General features: G+C 42.1%; 2 protein-coding genes and 1 non-coding gene across 4 annotated transcripts; 1 reads left to right on the top strand and 2 right to left on the bottom strand.

The window, feature by feature from the left end:
• Positions 1 to 39: 39 nt before the first annotated feature.
• On the bottom strand, positions 40 to 11,680 carry LOC121627310 (histone-arginine methyltransferase CARM1-like). Of its 2 annotated transcripts, none has more exons than XM_041966153.1 (15): positions 11,557 to 11,680; positions 10,745 to 10,871; positions 6,891 to 7,016; positions 6,618 to 6,775; positions 6,425 to 6,529; positions 5,722 to 5,832; positions 4,035 to 4,212; positions 3,516 to 3,606; positions 2,622 to 2,703; positions 1,990 to 2,075; positions 1,717 to 1,806; positions 1,439 to 1,576; positions 1,235 to 1,324; positions 836 to 940; positions 40 to 311 (listed from the first exon to the last, which is right to left on the bottom strand). In XM_041966153.1, exons 1-14 carry the CDS (start codon positions 11,653 to 11,655, stop codon positions 916 to 918), a joined length of 1,506 nt encoding a protein of 501 aa, XP_041822087.1. In that variant the 5' UTR covers positions 11,656 to 11,680; the 3' UTR covers positions 40 to 311; positions 836 to 915. The 2 variants fall into 2 exon arrangements, with proteins under 2 accessions (XP_041822087.1, XP_041822088.1); XM_041966154.1 differs by having other exon boundaries at positions 851 to 940.
• A 3,093-nt stretch (positions 11,681 to 14,773) lies between these two features.
• Positions 14,774 to 16,836, bottom strand: LOC121627478 (small integral membrane protein 11A-like). The gene is made up of 3 exons (XM_041966405.1): positions 16,763 to 16,836; positions 15,872 to 16,087; positions 14,774 to 15,391 (listed from the first exon to the last, which is right to left on the bottom strand). The coding sequence occupies exons 1-2, from the start codon at positions 16,775 to 16,777 to the stop codon at positions 15,899 to 15,901; spliced, it is 204 nt and encodes a 67-aa protein (XP_041822339.1). The 5' UTR covers positions 16,778 to 16,836; the 3' UTR covers positions 14,774 to 15,391; positions 15,872 to 15,898.
• A 1,917-nt stretch (positions 16,837 to 18,753) lies between these two features.
• Positions 18,754 to 18,835, top strand: trnas-cga. The gene has a single exon. It is a non-coding gene; the product is annotated as a tRNA-Ser (tRNA).
• Positions 18,836 to 19,814: the final 979 nt, after the last annotated feature.

Below are 19,814 nucleotides of genomic sequence, written 5' to 3'. Positions count from 1 at the left end.
GTGTGCCTCCAACAGAAAATGAATCCCATACAGTTTGTGAGGGCAACATTTTATTACAGCGAATTACAGGCATGCACAGAGAAAACTGCTAGTATAGAAATGACAGTTTCCAGCTTCCTGGTGCATGCTTGAATGTGAAATGCAATGCATTATTTTCATCATTGTGATCACATTACTCATGTCTCATCATCACTTACATTAAGCACCACAGGAACAAGGTTTGCTGACAAAATGTATGAAAGAACAAAATTAAAATAGATCAAAGTTCTGGTGTATGGAGGAGCGACATCTGATGATTCCTTATGAGGTTCCTTTGGAGATGAAATAGATGGTAAAAAAATGTTATTGTTAAATTAACAACAACAATAATAATAACATGATGATGATGATGATGAATTTTAATAGTACTACAGTAAGTTAAAAAGTCCAATTGGATTTCTTAAGTCTTATTGCTAAGATGTGTAGAGGATGGAATAAAATGGGCATAGACAGACTGATGCCATAACAGATGTCAGATGTTTAAAATCAGTTCGGCTAAAACAAGGGGGTGATGACTTTTACAAATGCATTGTTTAACTTCAGTTTTTAAAATTGGGTGACACCCTCTGTTCAATTCAACACAATTTTTATTCAACACAGCCATCTTTAAATGAAAGGTTTATCAAAGTAGATGTTGTTACTCTGTACTGTGGATTATTATTCCAGATTAACGCCCCCTTGCTGCCCTCTTGTGGATCCTTCAGTGTTCCATATGCTTGCAGTATGGAAGCTGTGTTTTAATCATACATCACCATGTATATAATTTATGTTTACTATGCCACAGGTTAAGCTTTACCTCTGTTCTCCTCACCCTGAATCCAGGCGGAGAGAGGCCAACCGACCCGGGCCTCGAGGTTGCCGACGGTCCAGATGTCTCTAGCTGTGGAACCAAGATGGCGTCCTGCACACAGAATCTCAGGGTTAAAGGGGTGCATTTCCATGGGAACCAAGGTCAGACTTATTTGGACTTCCTTTATGAAACAAAACTTAATAAAAAGAATCTTGATTTCCTGAACTAAGCCTGGTTTAAGTGCTGATGTTGTTTTATGAAACACCTCTCTGATCTTCAAGGCAAAATATGAAATAAACAAAGGGGTCAAGATATCTGCTTTCCTTGTAAAGTATGTAAATGTAAATATCCTGCATATCTCTCGATGTGAGTTATTTAATGTATCGAAGAGGAAAAGGGTATAACCTGAAGAAAGGGTTCTTGAGGTCCAGGATGTTTCCTGATCTGAAGCCTGATTGGTCGACTGTGGCTGTGATGTGGATGTCATAGCTCTGCCTGGAAAGTGGAAAAGGTAAATGTTGATGTAAATGAACAGATCGGGGTCTAATCACAGTCTAAACCTTTTGTTCAGCATGTGGAAGAGCGGGCCTGATAGAAGCACAGGTGCACCTGCTGTTAGCGGCCAGCAGGACAGTCCCAGACAGAGTTTGTCCCAGCTTGGCGAAGAGCGGCGTCTGGAGCAAACATCTGACCTGATACCAGCGGGTCAGCGGCTCAGAGGGCGCTGTGGAGAGCCACACTGTTGACCTGCAGAAGCAGACAAACGGGGGGATGTATTAAAAAGAAAATTCTTCCTGCCACTGTACATTAAAAGCCATGAATCAGTCAAAGAAATTAGAACATTTCAAACCAGATCCAGATGAAAGTCAGAGTTGTGTGTTTCTTACTTGGATCCCAGATAGGCCACATCGAACCAGAAGGCGAGTCCATGGACCAGACCAGACTGCAGCAGAGTAAACACAAAGGGAATCTCCATTCTGGAGGAAACATGAAGTTTTGCCCCTTCTCAGTTAACATTTGATTTTAAACTTGCAGTAGCATTAAAATCATTGATTGCATCAGTAATATCTCACATTTCTTATTCTCTGTCCTTACAATTTGTGCAAACTAGTTACCAGTGAAGACTTAGTCATCCGCCATGATCGCTGTGTGTGTCTAACCTGTGTATATCTTCTTCTTTGACCTCCATGAAGTTGATGCAGTGCTTGACAGACCTAGCCATCAGGATCTGCACATCGAACGTGTCCTGAAAAACACTTTAAATTAAGCATCTGTTGACAAAATAAGGTAAAGAATCGAAACTGTTGATCGCAATATAATATAAGAAGAAATCCAGCCACTATTTTCTTTCAGGGTAAATAAAGCCATGTTGTGCAGAGCTAGAAAAACCCTGATATAACCAATAACATTGGCTGCTACTATAGCAGATAGATTAGCAGAGGACTTTTCCTCCCTGAGTTATACCTGTCAGGCAGCAGTGTTCTGTGGCTGCCAGTCACTGTATGCATCTCTCTGCTATCAGCAAATCAGCAAGCCACAATGAAGAACACATGTAGTGTCCTGTTAGACCAAACCAAACCAAACCCAATACAATGTCTGGAACAATTTTAGATGCCCAGTGCATTATTTTGCACACATTTATAACATATTTTATGCCACAAGAAACTTCCACTAGAACATAGAATCATTTTGTTGGAGCAGCGCCTTGCTTTATAACATGCAGCTGTCATAACATCCTGCTCCTGCGTCATGGTTACTGTTTCGCCAGTGGATGGGGCTGCGCCACACGCACCACTATGGGCTGCTTGAAAAACTCGTCCACCGCCGGACTGTGAAGGGCGCTCAGGTTGACGCCGTAGAAGCCTCTCTGCTGCCTGAGGAGGGGAAAGTGGAGGGTGAGCACTGAGGTCCCTCACACAGCCGGCTGATCGACACGTCAGGTCGCTCATGAGCACGTTTGAACTACGTTTTGTTTCATATCTGTTTATTGCAAGCGATCGTCCAAGCAGACGATCAGAACAAGTTCATGATAGTTCATGCCGGGTAGGCAGAATAAACAAATAATTTACGAAACTCCTTCCCATCGCTCTTCTGCTGAACAACATCAGTTCACCTTCATTCCTCAAGGCTGACTGAGCCTGACCTCCACATGGTGGTGGAGCAGTGAAGGGTGCAGACCCACACACACACCTACACACACATTTTACTGACATGTTGGATCTATATTTTAATTTCCTTCCCCTTTACACTTTTCTTTCCTTAACTGTGTTTGACCAATTATTGTTCTGGGTTTTCACATTTATGAGGCCAAACGTCTAACAAATGAAATTATGGGCAAACATTGAATCTCCTGACAGGAAATCTTAAATGTATTGACTTCAAGTCAAAAAAATATCAGCTTTAGCTCTAACTTATCGGCCTACCACAGATCATATCAGTCCAACCCTTTCTTGGCTTGTATGAGTCAGGACTGGACTGAACCCGAGCATTTTACACCCAACAGGAATCATGCCTGACTGAGGTCAAGCACTGCGAATGTGTGTGTGTGTGTGTGTGTGTGAGAGAGAGAGAGAGAGAAACAGAGAGAGAGGGAAGGAAAGGAAGAAAGGCAGCCAGTGTGTTTGCGTCCTCATGCATGGATTTATGGTGGCGCATGTGTGTGTGTGTGCGTGCGTGTGCGTGAGACCAGAAACTAGCTCGCGCGTAGTGTTCGAAGTAGAGCTGCTCGTCACTGAAGGGAGCCAGATGAATATCACCACAGGAGGGGAACATCAGACCTGGAGAGAGAGGTTGACAATGATTGAGAGACACAGACAATGAGTAAGACCGACGAAATTAGTGAGAGACAGACCTTCAACACGAGAGATACTGCAGCACTGGTTTCACACAGGGATCAAACCCTGGCTCTTGTGTGAAAGTCATGTGTGTTGCCTTTTATACTATGTTTGTCCCTCGCTACTGCCCCCTGCTGGTAGTGCACCTTAAAACATACGCATACTTTTCACGTTGAAGCCGTGCAAACTGTCATGCTGACATGCTATCCCCTGGTGGATCAGCATGGATCTGCATGAGACTGAACCGCTAATCAATTTCCTAATAAGTCGTCTGTACTATCAATTAAAATTTTAAAGATTTGAGTATCTTAAAACATTCAGTCAGCAGTTTCTGAGGTTTTGTCCATCTCTGTGTCCCCAACACTTCCTACCATTGGGTTTGAGCCATTTTCTGGCGTGCAAGAAGCTCTCCATGAGTCTGTCATTGAGCAGCATGTATCCCATTGGCTCAGAGACAATGACATCCACCATGTCAGGACAGCTGACCTCCTCCACCTCCCCCTCCAGGACTCGGATCCGCTCCGACAGGCAGTTACTCTGGACCAGGATCTGCACGGGAGACAGAAAACGTGCCGTATTAACTAACACGCTGTATAAAAACATAAGTGCTAAAGAGTCTTTCTTTCCGACAGCTCATAACACATAGATGGGGCCGGATTGTATGGAGAAAGCAGCAAAAGTCTCCGTGTTTTGAAGAGGAAAAATACATTAATCTTCCATACAGCCACATCTATCTACAGTACTGGACAGCATCTGGAAAAGTTTGGAAGACAAACAACAGTTTCAGGTTTCCAGTTTTTTTAAAGCATCGCACATAATCATCTGTGAGTACAAGAGATTACATTGAATAAGAGCCCAATCACAATAAAAGTGTTTTTTTATTTGTCATTTTCACGATTTCATGGTTTGCCCGAGCGCTTCAGTCAGCGTTGCCGTGGAGAAGAAGCCAGCGAAGAGGTGGACATCAAAGTGGTAGCAAATTCAAAACACTTTGTTGCAATGAATGGAATTTTCAAGCACCTTGAAGGCATCAGCACAGATGCTGTGATACTTCAAGGGCGCAGGATGTTCACCAAAAGTTTCTTTGTGTGTTGATGATGTGCAGAACAGTTCAGTAAACACTGACTGTTCATTGTTTCAGGGTTTTTTCTGCCCGGTTAGATGTCGAGCTGATATTACAGCAGTCGAGAACAAGCACAGTCTCGTCTTTTGACACCAAAATGTCCAAAATGACCAGAAACAAAACACTGTATTTCCTCATTTACCTCTTGTGGCATCTCTCCTTGCATGCATTGGTTCTATTTCACCAGGTTTGGATATCTGTCTCTGGGATTTCTGCTTGCACCCTGATACAATGGAGGCGGAATTTAGGTTGCGGTGTGCGCATTGAAAAATTCAACGCAGCAGTTAACTGTCTTTCCAGAGACAATGTTGTGGTTGTTCCGGATAATCCACAGGACACACTGTCCGCAGCTTTTATAGCAGAAAGAAATTCCAATAGAAGCTGTGGACGGTGTGTTCTGTTGATTCTCCACAATAACGGGGACACTGTTTTCAAAAGAAGGCATCTCAAAACCTGGAACAAATATAATTAGACGCATCCAAATTTATTTTGATTATTTGGATTTCATTGCGTGTTGAGCATTTCAGAAATGCTGATATTCAGTATTTAATAGAAGGCAGATATAATCCTCACGTATCGGTCTAAGCCCGGAGCAGCATCTCTCTGCAGCCCCTATGCTGCTGAACTCCGGGCCAGATGTTGCCGCAACCCATTAACTCCCCAGAATGCCACGCTCTGCATGTGATGTATGTACTCTATGTGTGTGTGCGCGCTATCTAGTGCATTGCTGCGGTTTCTCTGTAGGCTCTGTCAAGGCCAACACACACATAGCGCTACTCTCCAGACCCTGTGCGAGCTCACAGTCAGAAGATAGCTTGTAGATTAGAGATTCAAACAATGCTTGAATTACTGCAGAGGATGAGAGCAGTGTACACCAAGCCTTAGCTGACAATATAAGGACAAAGAGGGAGGATGCAGGCTTCAGATTTGCTGACCTGTGTGTACTTGGCCATGGGGCTGGACTCCACAGCATACACTCTGGCGGCTCCTGCCTGGACTGCAAAGAAAGACAGAATACCAGACCCACAACACACATCCAGAACCACCTACAGAGACAGGAAGAGGAGAGGAGGAGTGCAACTGAAACTTCTGAAATACATATATGCATATCCACGCCTGGATTTTGTTCTGACGCTCCAAATCACAGCTTTAACTTTTTTATTTTACGGAGCACAGTGGAAAATCATACAGGAAGTGTGATGTCAGAGATGGGATGACATGAAGCAAGTGGGATGTTGCTATGAGATCCTATTAGTTGTAAACTGCTGCTGTATTTTCTGCATTATTTTTCCCTTTATTTTACTTAAATCAGTTACATAGCAAGTGATGGCTTCTTGGACTTATTTATGTCTCAGTAAGCCCCACACATACATTTGTGTTGCATGTAAGCAAACATTGCATCCTATATGATGACAGCATTCATCTGTAGGTGTAAATCTCTAGACTTGGCCACTTTTTTCAGTATAGTGGTGCCTTGAATCTAAACAGTTCATCCTTGAGTTTATTGGCTCATGTCTGTTCAATAACGGAGCTTATAATATGTCTGCCATCAATATTATTCATCAGAACACGGTAACAGACACTGTCTCCACTGATAATCACGTGTGTGTCGAGGCGCTTGTGGGCGCATACTGTCACCTTGTCCCTGAAGTCAGTCTCATTGATTAAGATGGCCCTCTGGTAGGTGGTGATCCTCAGGTAGTCCTGAAGCAGGCTCTGCTGCTGGGACAGACAGCTGTGGAACTGCATGCATGCAACAATGAGCAATTTGTAGTTTTAACTTGCTTATTCATCCCTTGCAGGTGTAAGGCTGAATTACTGAGTGGCTTACCTGGTAGCCCTGTATAGGGACATTTTCAGCCGCTGTTTCAAACAGAGTGGGATGTCTCCCTAAAGGGGTTTGGCCCCCCTCTGCATCTTTGTTCTCCCTCTCTTTGCTTGCCTCTCCGTCGTCTCCTCTCTTCAATAACTGCTGGAAGTTCTTCAGATCTGGAGAGCCACAGAGGATAAGATGTTTTCTGAGTCGTCCACGTTTGATGTCCTGACACACTAACCAAACCCCAGGATGATAGGCAGTATGAAGTTTAGCACATGCTGCACTAACCAGCTGGAGTTCTGAACTGCAGCAGAAGACTCTGCTTGCCCACGGTGACCAGAAAGGACTGTCCTCCGACCTGGCAGCAGTCCATCTCCTTGGAAACAGTAAACTGGAAGACTGGTGCTCTGTTGGCTGAAGACGTATTGGTGTGAACCACACAAACACAAGAATACCCGCCTGAAGCAGAAGTGTTATCATTATTACAGTATCTGTGTTTAAGTTGCTCTACAATGAGAGAGTCGGTTGTGTCTCGGAGCTGCGTACACATGAGGATTCACACGCACGTGCAAAAGCATGCGGGCTGTGCAATGCACATTGTTGCCAATAGCGACACTATTCCACTGATGGACAGTTGATGGTAAAGTTAGCAGACACGCACAGTGCATCAGCAAAGGGCAGGGAAGAAGAAGACTGTTGGTTTTTCGATGTTTTTATAATTTAAATAGTTAAGTATTTACATTAGATGCTGGTTTTCACCTGTACCCTGCTACATTTCAGAGGGAAACATTGCACTTGTTACACATTTATATATTTGCAGTTACTTCATCACTTACACACTGCAAAATTTTCTTTGTCTATTTTTGAACCTGAGTCTGGTTGTAAGTCTTATTTCATTACTTATTTCCAGCTTGCTCTCTGCTTTGCTGATATCTTTTTTTCGGCCCAAACTTTCAAAAAAAGTGGATCCTAGATACTTATAAATCACAGGGACTTGAATTTATAAAAGGAAAAAAAAGGCTACCATCATATTTTAATCACTTTTGTTTCTTCTTCAGTGCTGTGTGAGAGCTGCACACAGTTTGAGCGAAAGCATTGGACAGCTTGAAAAGAAGATTTAAACATGAGAGTGAGCCATTCATTGACTCTGTAGCAGCTGAAAATGGGCAGACTTTTAAACACAGGATTACATCAGCTGTAGAACGTCCTGTCACACTGTCTTGGATGTGTCCTGATGCCACTGGATCAGCTGCTGAGGCTCCAAAACCAGTCCTGCCTAATGACGCACCAGCGCCAACTGCAAAGCAAGTATGACTCACTGATTCTGTCCAGCAAAAGGTGTGATAATACTATGTTGAGGCCAGGTAAACTAATCAAACTACTAGCATTAAGGCTGACCAAAACCCAAGGAACAGTCCCAAAACCACCATTAGAGGGCCAGAAGAAATACTGCTAAACCCACACCTGATAAGCCAGACACCATTCTGACTATAAGCAAGAATAGCAAAGGCTGAAAATCTAATGGTGACAGATACTTCTCACTGATTCTTGAAACTTTGGCAAAAACATGTCCCACTAAGAGAAGTGCTAATTCTGTTGGAAATAATTAACATTTTCATGAAAAAAAAGAATCAAGGTTATAATCAGGGGGTCCTTTGCACATATGTAAGGTTCTTTTATAGGTTTATTTTTATTTTTTATTAATTCAATGATAAATGCTGGCCTATTGCCTACAAAACCAGTTGTCCTCAGGTAGGAGATAATAATTTCAACTTGATTAAAAAAACAAAAAGTAATTATTGAATTTAACAATATCTTTACCACATGAAAGAGTACATTACAATATGTATTAAAAACTACAAACAGGGAGCTTTGAACAATATTTACTATTATTTTTTGGTTGCTCAAAATGTGTCCCACATATTCGTCACCAGCGTCAGATATTTATAAAAAGCAATAAAATCAGGCACCTACAAGGTCAGCTACATTCCTGAGGACCCCATTTTCAAACCTTCAGCTCACTCAAGCTCCTGTAAGTTAGCTATTTTCTCTTAAACTTGTTCATATTTTTGGAAACTGCTACCGTCGCAACCATAACATGTCAACACCGTCTCTTTTGTATAAAAAATATTACTTTAGATTTTGACATAAATGTATACTTTTTAAGAAGAGGTATGAAGTAGCTAGCAACAGAGTGGAAGCAAGATGTCTAATGCTAACAACTCATGCATATCATGTGAAAGAGTAGGTTTTTGTCACCACCGTCAGGTTTTCTGTCTGACGGTGCTGACAAAAACGTCCAAATGGTCCTTAATGGAGGCTAGAATAAAATTGTTGTTCACAATAAATACCAATATGACCTGTAATGTTTCATTTCATCTCTTTTTTTGTAATTCCCCCTATATTTCTTCCATATTGTCCAACCCTAGGGGATAAGATGTGTCTTCCCCTCTCTCAAGTCACTATTATGCCATGTTCATTTGGCTTATGTCATTACATCTCCAATGACTAAAGCCAAATAAAAATGGCATGACAACATTTAACCAAATCTAACATTCACTGTAATTCCCCTCAATTTCATAGTTATTATTTTACAAAAAAAAATACAAAATGAGGAGGTTGCACCAGTACATCCCTGAACAGCCAAGACCTTGGTCTATAAAGATATACCTTTAGATTTTGTAATTTAACAAACTTTTTATTTTCAAAATTAAAACCTGTTTTATCCAAATTCCCAAGAATCAGTGTTCTGTCAGAGAGCTAATACAGGTCTTACCAGTTATCAGTTATCCTCCCTGCACATCAAAGTAACAGTAGTATAATCTTTTGACATTTTGGAAGGAAAACTGGCTCAGAGGCCCTGACAAAAGACTTCTGACTGCGACTGGAGGGAACCGGTCGACTGTCAGTCACAACATGTACCAGGCCCCATCCCAACCTTTGGGAAAAGAACCGGTTTCAGCAGACTCCTCGCCCCGAACACATGGCTGACAGTGGTATTGCTCACCCATGGGATAAAGTTTATTGACAATTTCAGTATTTCTTAGAACTGTAAAGACCACTGTCTGTTAAACTGGGTTAAAACATACATGTCAGTTTTGGAGATCATGTGTCTGAGAAACATTACGTCTTTTTTGGGATTGCACAAGGCAGCTACCTTGGTCCATTACTGTTTTCACTATGCAGGCTGTTACATGATGGCATCCTTTGAGAGCACAATGTATGTTTCCATAGTTATGCAGATGGCACACGACTGCACACCTCTGCTGAACCAAATGATGCTGCAACTATAGACTTCTCGACTTTTGGCAATAAAGAAATAGATAAGCAATAAATTCTAAAGTTAAACAAGGACGAAAGTGGAACTGAAACTTGCACACTGTTTGTCTTCAAGAACACTGCGATCATCTGCTGTTGGTTTATTGGAGGTTTCTAGCAACAGTCAAAAGAAAATTTGGGATGCAGCCATTGTCCGTTACGCCCAAAAGCTCTGGAGCACACTACCTGTAGATATCAGGGAAGCAGCTTGCTGAATATTTCAAAAAGAAAGCTAAAAATGTATCTCTTCACTTTAGCCTTTAACGGAATATGACTTCCTGATACAGGCCGGAAATTTTTGCACATTGCCTCATAATAATGCACTGCTGCACTTCTTTTAATATGCTACATTTTACTTGATTTCATGCATTCTGTGTACTCTATTTTTAATTTAATTTTATTACGACGATTTAATGGATTTTGTTTTCCATCTTATGCATTGTCTTTATTATATTTTTATCCTTATTATTCTCATATTTGTTCTGGGTTTTATTCTCCATCTTATCCTGCATTAATTTTCTATCCCTGTTTTTATATTCATTCTGTCTTATTATTACACTCAGGAAGTGGGTATTACTTTTATTACTTAAGTAATTTGATAATAATATTAATATATTATGGATGGACAGTTGTCCATCCTGACTGTGACATTCCATTTCTGGTTGGGTCCACAGCTTTATCTAAACGCACACTTTTTCCACCACTACAGCCGCTGTCTCTAGTATTCTCTACGTGTGTGTGTGTGTGTGTGTGTGTGTGTGTGTGTGTGTGTGTGTGTGTGTGTGTTTGTGTGTGTGTGTGTGTGTGTGTGTGTGCATGCTCACCATCCTGCACGACGAGCTGCTGAGCCTCCTGTGCTGTGGTGAGGAGCACAGTGAGCTCCTGCTCTGCTCTGTGCCTGCACACACTGACCTGCTGCTCTCTGCTCACCTCCTCCTGGACCTGCACCTCCTTCAGAACACAACACACACACACCAGAACGTTTCAGATCAAAGCAAGACCAATCATTTTCTCTGCCTCAACAATTACAAAGTAAGCCTGATTTTTAGGGATGCACACTTGCAGATCATTCTTTCGACTGAGGATGTTGCATCGCAATGTAGGTTGAGTTTGAACAACCTTGCGTTTTTGCAGTAGGGCTGCAATGTTAATGCAATGCTTGTCTAACCTAAAGCTACATTGTTAGTCCATCAGACATTGAAATGTCTGCAGCACAAACAAGAATAACATTATCAAGGTAAAATGTCTCAGATGCATGACTGCGCCAAGGCCTCAGAGGCACTGTTCAAGCTCAAGTGATACAGTATGTTACCAAGAGTTAGCAACTTTTGTGCCTGTGTCTCAAGGAAACTTACATGACGACACATCATTCTCTAGTTAAAAATCTTTGTACGCACTCTGCTCATCTCAGAAATGTCCAATGATTCAAATATCTCCGCAGATGTTAGGCCTTTTTTGCATTGCAACAGAACAGATAAGAAGAGATGCATAAGTTAGATCAATGAGAGCTGACCTTGAATAGTTAAATCTCAAACCCTAAACCAGGTTTATTTACTTATAAAGCATCGCAGGAAGTCACAACGCAGTTAAAAAGAGTAGCATAGAAAAGCGCGCCCTCTGCAGCCTGCCCCGTCACCTCATGCGTCTCCATGTGCTCCTCCTCAGCCCTCTCCTCCTCCTGCAGAGTGAAGACCCTGACAGAGAAAGCCGGCGACTCCTCACTCCTCTCCTCCATTCTGCGATGTCAACGGAGGCAGCTCTTTGGGAAGAAAGAAGAGGAGAGGGCAGAAGGGGAGGGGATGGAGGAAAAGGGGAGGAGAGATGGAGGAGGGATTATAAGGGAAAAGGAGGTAACAGAGGATCATTGGAAGAAACTGAGGAATCAGCTGCATTTTGTGGAAAAAACTTGCTTACTGGTACTGACACTGATTTTCAAATACGTTTAGCATTTTACTTTTACACACTTACTTTAATGGGGGATTTTCTCCTGTCCTGGGGATTCATTTAAGTGTTGCATTCATACACATCTGGTCAGAAAGATTCCAGCTTCCTACTAACTACTTGCTTGCAGGAATACTGGTGGGGCACCAGCAGCATGAATTTACAAATGCATGACTTTCTTATTACTTATCAAAATTCTAAGTAGTTATACCACGCAAGCAAGGCCTTTGACTGCTCAAGAACTGTTTTGGGTTGCCAGGTTGTGAAAAATCCATTTGACTGATTGCAGCATGTGACCACTTTTCTTCTGCAACTTCTCAACCCAAATTGAAGCAGACACTTCCCACCCAGAGCTGTCTTATATTCAAGGTTTCTGTCTGAAAAGGGAAGTTATTTTTTTTTGGTTCTTACTCTATATTTTATAATTTTATAATCATTACTTAAACTCAAGTGTAAGTGTACGACTTGTAAGACTGTGGGAAAGGGCTACAGAGGATCTGGAGAGGGTGTCACGGGGGGCTGGAACCAATCCCAGCTGACATTGGCGAGACAGAAAACCATTCACATGTACGGGCAACCAATCAACCTTACAGGACAGTGCAGGCACGAAAACCCGAACACAGAAATTTCTCCAGCCAGTCGGCAAGTTCAAACCCAGAATCGAGCATTTATTGTTGGCTTGCAAAGATTTCCAACTGCATACGTAGAAAAGATGAAGGTCAGCCAAAGGGATTTCTCACAACCTGGCAACCCAAAGTTAGAAAAGGGAGCATTCTACAGTGTCGCAAGCCTTTGTGAAACAGAAGGAATACAATGATTTGTACTCAGCAACTGGATAAGAAAGTGTGTGTGTGTGTGTGTGTGTGTGTTTTGCACACTGGCTTGTTTCAGGTTGGAATCAGTTTTGTATTTAATTGCTTGGTCTTTAGGCTGCTTTGATTTCTAAAATGAATGAACGACACTCACACATCAAGTGTGCTGGTCAGTCCATTTAAGACACATATGTCAAAGTCAAGGCCCGCGGGCCGGATGCGGCCCGCAAATGATTTATATGCGGCCCCCCGGATGATATTTGATTAGAATTAGAACTGGCTGCAGCCGCCCACTGGTGTTTTGCTCGCACCAATACTACATTCCCCACAATGCAACGGTAGCCCGCAAACTCACTGCAGCGCCAAACGGGCCTCGGCTTCATTATTCATCAGCAGCCAGAACAGATGTTAACTTTCAGTTACCCACTCCCCAAAAAGGAAAGCATTGTTTTGTCTGTGTCCTATAGATATTTGTATTTTAATTTATTTTACTTATTTAGATCTATTTTTCAGTTGAACTTAACTTGCCTGTTGAAAATGTTTTCCCTTAGTTACTGACAGAGCCATAAGAAAATATTGCTTTATTCATTTAATGCACAGGACTTTTTTTCTTTGAAGGAAGTTTGTTTTTGTCTGTGTGCCTGTTGAAAAATGTTTACACTTGAAATTACTGACAGAGCCATAAAAGAATATTGGATTGTTCATTTAATCATTAAATAATATACATTGTGTTAGATCTTAGTTTAATAGGCTTTGTGCAATTATTAAAATATGTTTAAATAAACATTGAACCAGTCCGGCCCTCTGCTTGTAGCAAATCTGTTTCTTTGGCCCTTTGTGTATTTTGACTTTGACATCCCTGATTTAAGATAACAGCACTCCCTCTGCTGGATGAGTCGCATCACTGCAAGAACACAAACTCAACCCATTTAATTTGAATTTTATTCATTTCTATTTTTGTAAAATTTGGACAACAACAAAAAAGACAAATCAAGGGGTAGAAACTGCCGGCACTCAGCAGCATTTAACTACCAACACAGAAAACACGTCAGTCCTTCCTGACTGTTACTATCAGACTGAATCCAGAGACCTGAATTCAAATCTTGGTGAGAAGTCTGATTTCAAACATGAATACAGGTGAAATAATGCAACCTGATCACTGTGGGACAATCACAGGTTTGAAACTTTGACTTGCAAACCCTGTGTCGGCTGCATTCAGAATGATTTTGAAAAGGGTGAAACAGCGTTAACACTGCACACCAGGCAGATCAAGCAGTTCTAAAACTTTTCTCTGGCTCACTACAGTTGCCAGTAACATTACGTTTGGAAATAAAAGTTGGTAATTGTTCTATGTTAAGGGACAGTCTCTACTGTCTCAACTTGTGGGAAGTTACCATGTGTTTGTGTGCAGCAGTTATTATACTGTGGACCCGGTGTATCCTGAGTGCGCTCCTGCCACACAGTGGTGGTGATGCGTGCTGCTTTCACCACATATTATCAACACTGATGAACACGAAACCCCTTTATTTCCCCTGTTTCTCAGGTGCACTCTGTCGGAGAGTTCTTTGAGGCTCTGCATGTGGTCCCATGGGTTTGTGGTGTTGACTGAGTTTTCTGCCAAAGATGGGAAATCAGGCTGGGATTGAAAATTGCTGGGGAAAATAAGTGATGACCACCTCCCACCTAAAATTCTCTGCTTCCGACTTTCCTGCACTATTAATTCTAACCACAACATAACCCTAGTTTAATTTATACCATTGTTATTCACTCTGTTTTAAGTCACTTTTGACATAAAGACTTTTAACTTTACAAAGTGAAATGTTTCAATGCTTTTTCTATGTGTTTTTATGTTTAAAGATGCTACCCTTTGTAAAATATGGGATGTGTTAATATTAGGCCATATTACAGGCCTGTCATTGGCTTACTTTCACTGAAGCATTACTATAGAAGCAACACTTTCAGGGGGAAGTTGGTGTCAATGAAGCTACTATAAAAACTTTAATATACTGTTGGACAGTTTAACACCAATGCATCATACTTATGTCATGTTTTAAATGTAAAATCTGAATCAGAACAAATGCTGCACGTGTTAAAGCAGATGAGAAGAATATAAGGGATGAAAAGTCGCTTTTATTTACCATTAAACAAATAAATACGCAAACAGAGTGGTGGATTTCTGCAAGTACAACACACTGTCACCTGTGTGGCGGTCTGGGGAGTGAAAACACTGAGTGACATTTAAGTCAAAAAGCAAAAATGGCGGCGTGGTGAACGGTGTGGGCGTGAACAGCACTGTAGCATGTTGAAGAAACTATTTCATATAATTACAAAAATTTGCCACAAAGCTGGTTCAACATTTACAAAGAATATGATAAACTGAACAGAATGCTGTGCTCATATAAATAAGCCACGCTTTGATCGTCCTACAAAACGAAGCTCACGGTGTTGCACTCAAGGCAGAAGATGTTTGGGGAGTGGATGTTTGACGCTGAGCCTGCTATGGTTCTTTCACTGTGGCTTCTGCTCTAATTTCATCTTATAAAAAAATATGGTTCAGTCCAACAGTTACACAAGACATATAGAAAACTGACGTGGTGAACAGTCCTGGCACTGGAACCACTGACGCCTTCCTGAAGCACAGGAAAGTCCAGTTGCTGACAGACATCTGGCTCATATTTGGAGAGAGTGGCTTGTTACTCCGGTTAGTAACTTGTTTCCCTGGAGAAGAGAGAAGAATTTAGATTTACCTCATATTTTCATGATGGGGCACTCTATTTGGAAATTATTACTGAAAGATTGAAAAGTTAAGGGTCTAATCTATCCATAGATACGGCATATTACACATTCATATTCATGCAACTAGCAGTACCAGCAGGTAAATTGGTTTAGTTAATAGAATAAATGCTTCATGCAGGTGCAACTATTGGAGAGACATTTGCAAAGGATTAATACTGTTGTTAGATCCTTGTTTTAGATAAGAGACTAAGAATAGAAGCTGCACAGATCCAAAAGTTTACATCCAAATTGATTTATTTATGGGTATATAAACAAAATTGAACTGAGTGTGATAAAAGGAAAATATATAAAAAGTCTCAAACACAAACAGGGATTTTAAGCCACTCTGTGATCATTGCTCAGGGATCTAAAGGATGTGCTAGCTGATTGTAAATATGTATGATGAGTGATTTGGTAGGCCACCTGTGTGCAGCAGCTTCTCCTCGCTGCTCAGTCGTCCTTCTTGTTGTCGATGAGCTCCTGGGTCTGCTGGGCCAGCCGCCTCCTCTCGGCCTGCTGCTTCTTCAGGGCCTCCTCTGCTTTCTTACTCTGGTAGATCTTCACCCCGGCGAACGCCAAGCACAGCAGGAGCGTCTTCAGGGCCAGGATGTACAGGAGGACGGGGACATTGTCCAAAGCCTGAGGAAAAGCAGAGCTTATGTTGGAGGAGAACTGCTTCCAGGTGCAGCACAGTTCATCACGGCTGCTCTGATTTCGTTTTGAAAGAAGGGAAAAGAAAGCTCTGGAACAGTCGAGGGTCCTGCAGAAGATTCCTCGCCCCCCTCCCCTCTGATCCACCAGGGCTGTCAGCTGTCTAGATGGGAGGTGGGAGTTAATTTGGTCACTGAGAGAGGAAGAGGCGGCGTGTGAGAGAGAGAAGCAGCTGCGAACCATGTGCATTCTGGGCTTGTAGTTGCTACAGGTCATCCACACAGTCCTCGATGCGCTAAATTCATTCATAAAAAAGTGACACCTTGTCAAATTAAAGTCACAGATACTAGCTGAACGAACTTGTCCGGCAATTACGGCTAAATGATTCATAAAACACACGCAAACAAAGTGTTTACAGTGTTTAATCGTACCTTCGACTTACTAACGTGGTGTAGCTAACGTTAGCTGAATGTGAAGTTGGTGGCAGATAACGTGAGACGCGCACTCCTGTCCAGCTGTAAACGTTAACAACGTTAGCATTATGCTAGTGACGGCTGAGACAATCAGTTTCATCAAAAAAGAACCGAATACGGAAACAGCTATTGGACTGATAACAACATATGAATAAAGTATGTATGAAAGAATAAAGTTGAGCTCATTTACCTTCCAGTTGATCATCTTGGGTTCTGTAGTGCTGAATCTTCCTGTTCACTCACTGTGACAACCAGCGCTATTATGCCCCTCTGAAGAGGGCGGGGCTTGCGGTAACGGGCCAATCGAAATGCAGTTTGTGTTGCATTCACGCTCATGGGGCAAAGCAGCGCCTGGACTCAAATATTTCCGACCAGTTTTCGTTTAGACCATTTAGTGTTGATCGACATGTCGCATTAATGTACATGCATACAGCGGCAATACATAAGAGTTCAAGAACGCATGAATTTTATGTTTTTTGTTTGATTCAGCTGTAAAACATTTAGATAATTTGCGTAATGTGTGTAGTTTTGCCACTCAACCTGAATGTATCATTACTCTTGCCAGGCTGTTGCATATGACACAAACTAGTACCTGCTAGAAGGTTCCAGCAGCCTAATGAAACATCAATAAAAACACCTGAACACGGTTCTTACCAAAGAGCTGGACAGGAACAGAGGCAGAGACGGAAAGCCCTGAAAGAAATATACATCAACAGGGGAAAAGAAACAAAGAGAGAGCTAGAGAGGCTGGAAAAAAGCAATCCAGGACACCGCAAAGATCGCCACTCAGGTCAGAGATACCACCAAGAGGAAGGAGCGAGACCTTCAAGTGCATTATGAGGAGCTGCAAGTGGCTCACATAGTCAACAAGAAGAAATTGGCAGCTGAGCTCCAGGCGGAGAAGGAGAAGGACAAGGCTCTCCAAGAAGAAATGGAGAGAGTCAGGGCTTCACATCAAGAGGTCAGCCTCAGTTTGTACACTGACAACAGTGTCAGACAGCAGACTGAGACCCTCCAGTGTGAGCTTGAGAAGGAGCTCCAGCAGAAGAAGCACTGTGAGGAGATGGAGGTGGCGTATACTCTCAGCCAGCAGAGGTCCACAGCTGAGCTGCAGGAGGAGGAGGACAAGAACGAGCTTCTCCAAGAAGCACTGGAAAAGACCAAGATTCAACACCAGGAGATCAGTCAAAGGTATGAAGACTGACAGCCTTCAGCGTGAGCTTGACAAGGAAATCAAGTCTCAGAGTGCCCTCATGTGATCGCCACCTTGAGGGCTGAGCAGGACGCCCTCTGTCAAGAGATAGCGGAGGGGATGAACGTCTGGAAGCGAATCGCCTTGGAGAAGGACAGACTGGTCAGGAGAGAAGTGGAGGAGCTGAAAACTTAGCTCATGGCTCAAATCTCACTCAACCTCGAGCTCGCCACTGTGCTCGAGGCTGAGAGAGAAGAGGGTTGACCTCCCCAGCAAGAAGCCGCCACAGCCCTGAAAGAGGCTCAAGCTGCTGAAATCGCGGAGGAGCCATCCACCAGCACCAGCACACCGTCCCTCGAATCCCCGAAGAAGGACGAAGCCCCTGATGAGGAGCTCTCAGAGACAACAAGGACAACTTCCATCTGGTAACGAACACGCCACTTCTCGGGATTAAGGAAACAAAAGAAGTGGAAGAAGTAGGAGACTCCGAATCAGGAAGGAAAGGTTCCATTGAACAACAGGACAGGCACACAACATGAAAAAACAAGGCGGACACTGGTCAGCAGTGTCACCTCACAGGAGTAACCCACCATCTGTGCCTCTCTGTGTGGAGGTGGTATGTTCTCCCCATGCCTGTGTGGGTTTCCTCCCACATGTAGTAATAAGAAATTAGAATAAAGTAATTAAATTCTTGCATATATAGTTTGATTTTGCAGTATTTTATCGTTGTATATTCAGGTTTTTTAAGAATCTGCTGTAAAATGTAAGACAATGTCAAGGTAGACATACCTGTGAGTAACAGCTTTGGGCAACCTGATGTTAGGCAAATGGTTACTGAGGAGCCCTTCAATGCCATTTCAATTTTTGCACATGGTCAGCTGCTTCTTATTATACAAAAGTGTAGTATTTGCAATGTATACACATATGTCCCCATTATGTCTGTAAGTGTGTCTATGTATCCGTCTAACATGACGTCTCACACATGCGTAGTCACGGTGGCCGAGAGGTTAAGGCGTTGGACTCGAAATCCAATGGGGTTTCCCCGCACAGGTTCGAATCCTGTTCGTGACGTTTTGATTTTCATTGATGCTTTAGTATTTAAGATTGTACATGGCAAACATTATTTTTTCGACCGTCAAATGCGCGTATTGCGGGTTTTTTTTTCCGCGCATAGTTTTACAACTCCTCACAGTGCAGTTCGCCTCACAGTAGATGGATGGAATTTACACCATTGGAGAACGACATTTGTTTGATTATCAATTACGGCACGTAAGTGTGCTAAATGTAACCATCATTTGCGATACAGACTACGCCATTTAAAGTTTTTGTAAAATTTAAATTAAAAACTGTATTGTTTATTGTATATGTAAGTTTACTGAAACTGAAGGCTCATTAACACATCTCGTGCAGCTGTTTGACAAATAAATGTACTCAACAGTATAAAGACAGAAAATAATAATATATAGGACATACTGCAATTATTAATGCTGATTTTTATCATCATGAAAGGTTTTGGCCGGATCAGACCCCAGCAGAGCATTATAAGCATAATAAGAGAGTACAGTCACTGTCTGAAGTTTAACTTTAAATCTGGTTGCCTCACACGTTCTTACCTCTCTAGGTCAGGCTCTGCAGACTGGTATTACCTTTGGGTCATCACAAGACAATCTATAAATTATCACATTTCTAACTGCTACGAACAATTCCTAACAAATCATAACAAATTCCTAACATTTCCTTGGTTCCTTACAGGTCACATGTCCGCGACGCGAGGACTTGATTGGTTACTCGTTCCGCTGTGTGTTAGGATCTTGAAAGGAACAGTCAATATTTATTTTATCATTAAACTTTGCTGAATTCAAAGAATTATACAGAAATATGTTTTCTGCATAAAATATAAAAACCTCTACAAAAGGCACATAGCAATATAACGTTTAAGAAATTATTTTTTAAAAAGCTACAACAGTAAGGCCCCCTTGTGTCTCTGTCGACCACCAAAATTCAAGACGAAGAAGAAGGAGGAAAATCGGCATGTAGAAGAAAATTATGT

The sequence above is a fragment of the Chelmon rostratus genome, chromosome 24, assembly GCF_017976325.1.
Source record: "Chelmon rostratus isolate fCheRos1 chromosome 24, fCheRos1.pri, whole genome shotgun sequence".
Classification (NCBI taxonomy): domain Eukaryota; kingdom Metazoa; phylum Chordata; class Actinopteri; order Chaetodontiformes; family Chaetodontidae; genus Chelmon; species Chelmon rostratus.
The sequence above is the reverse complement of the archived record's forward strand: the minus strand, read 5'-3'. Positions and strand labels throughout refer to the sequence as shown.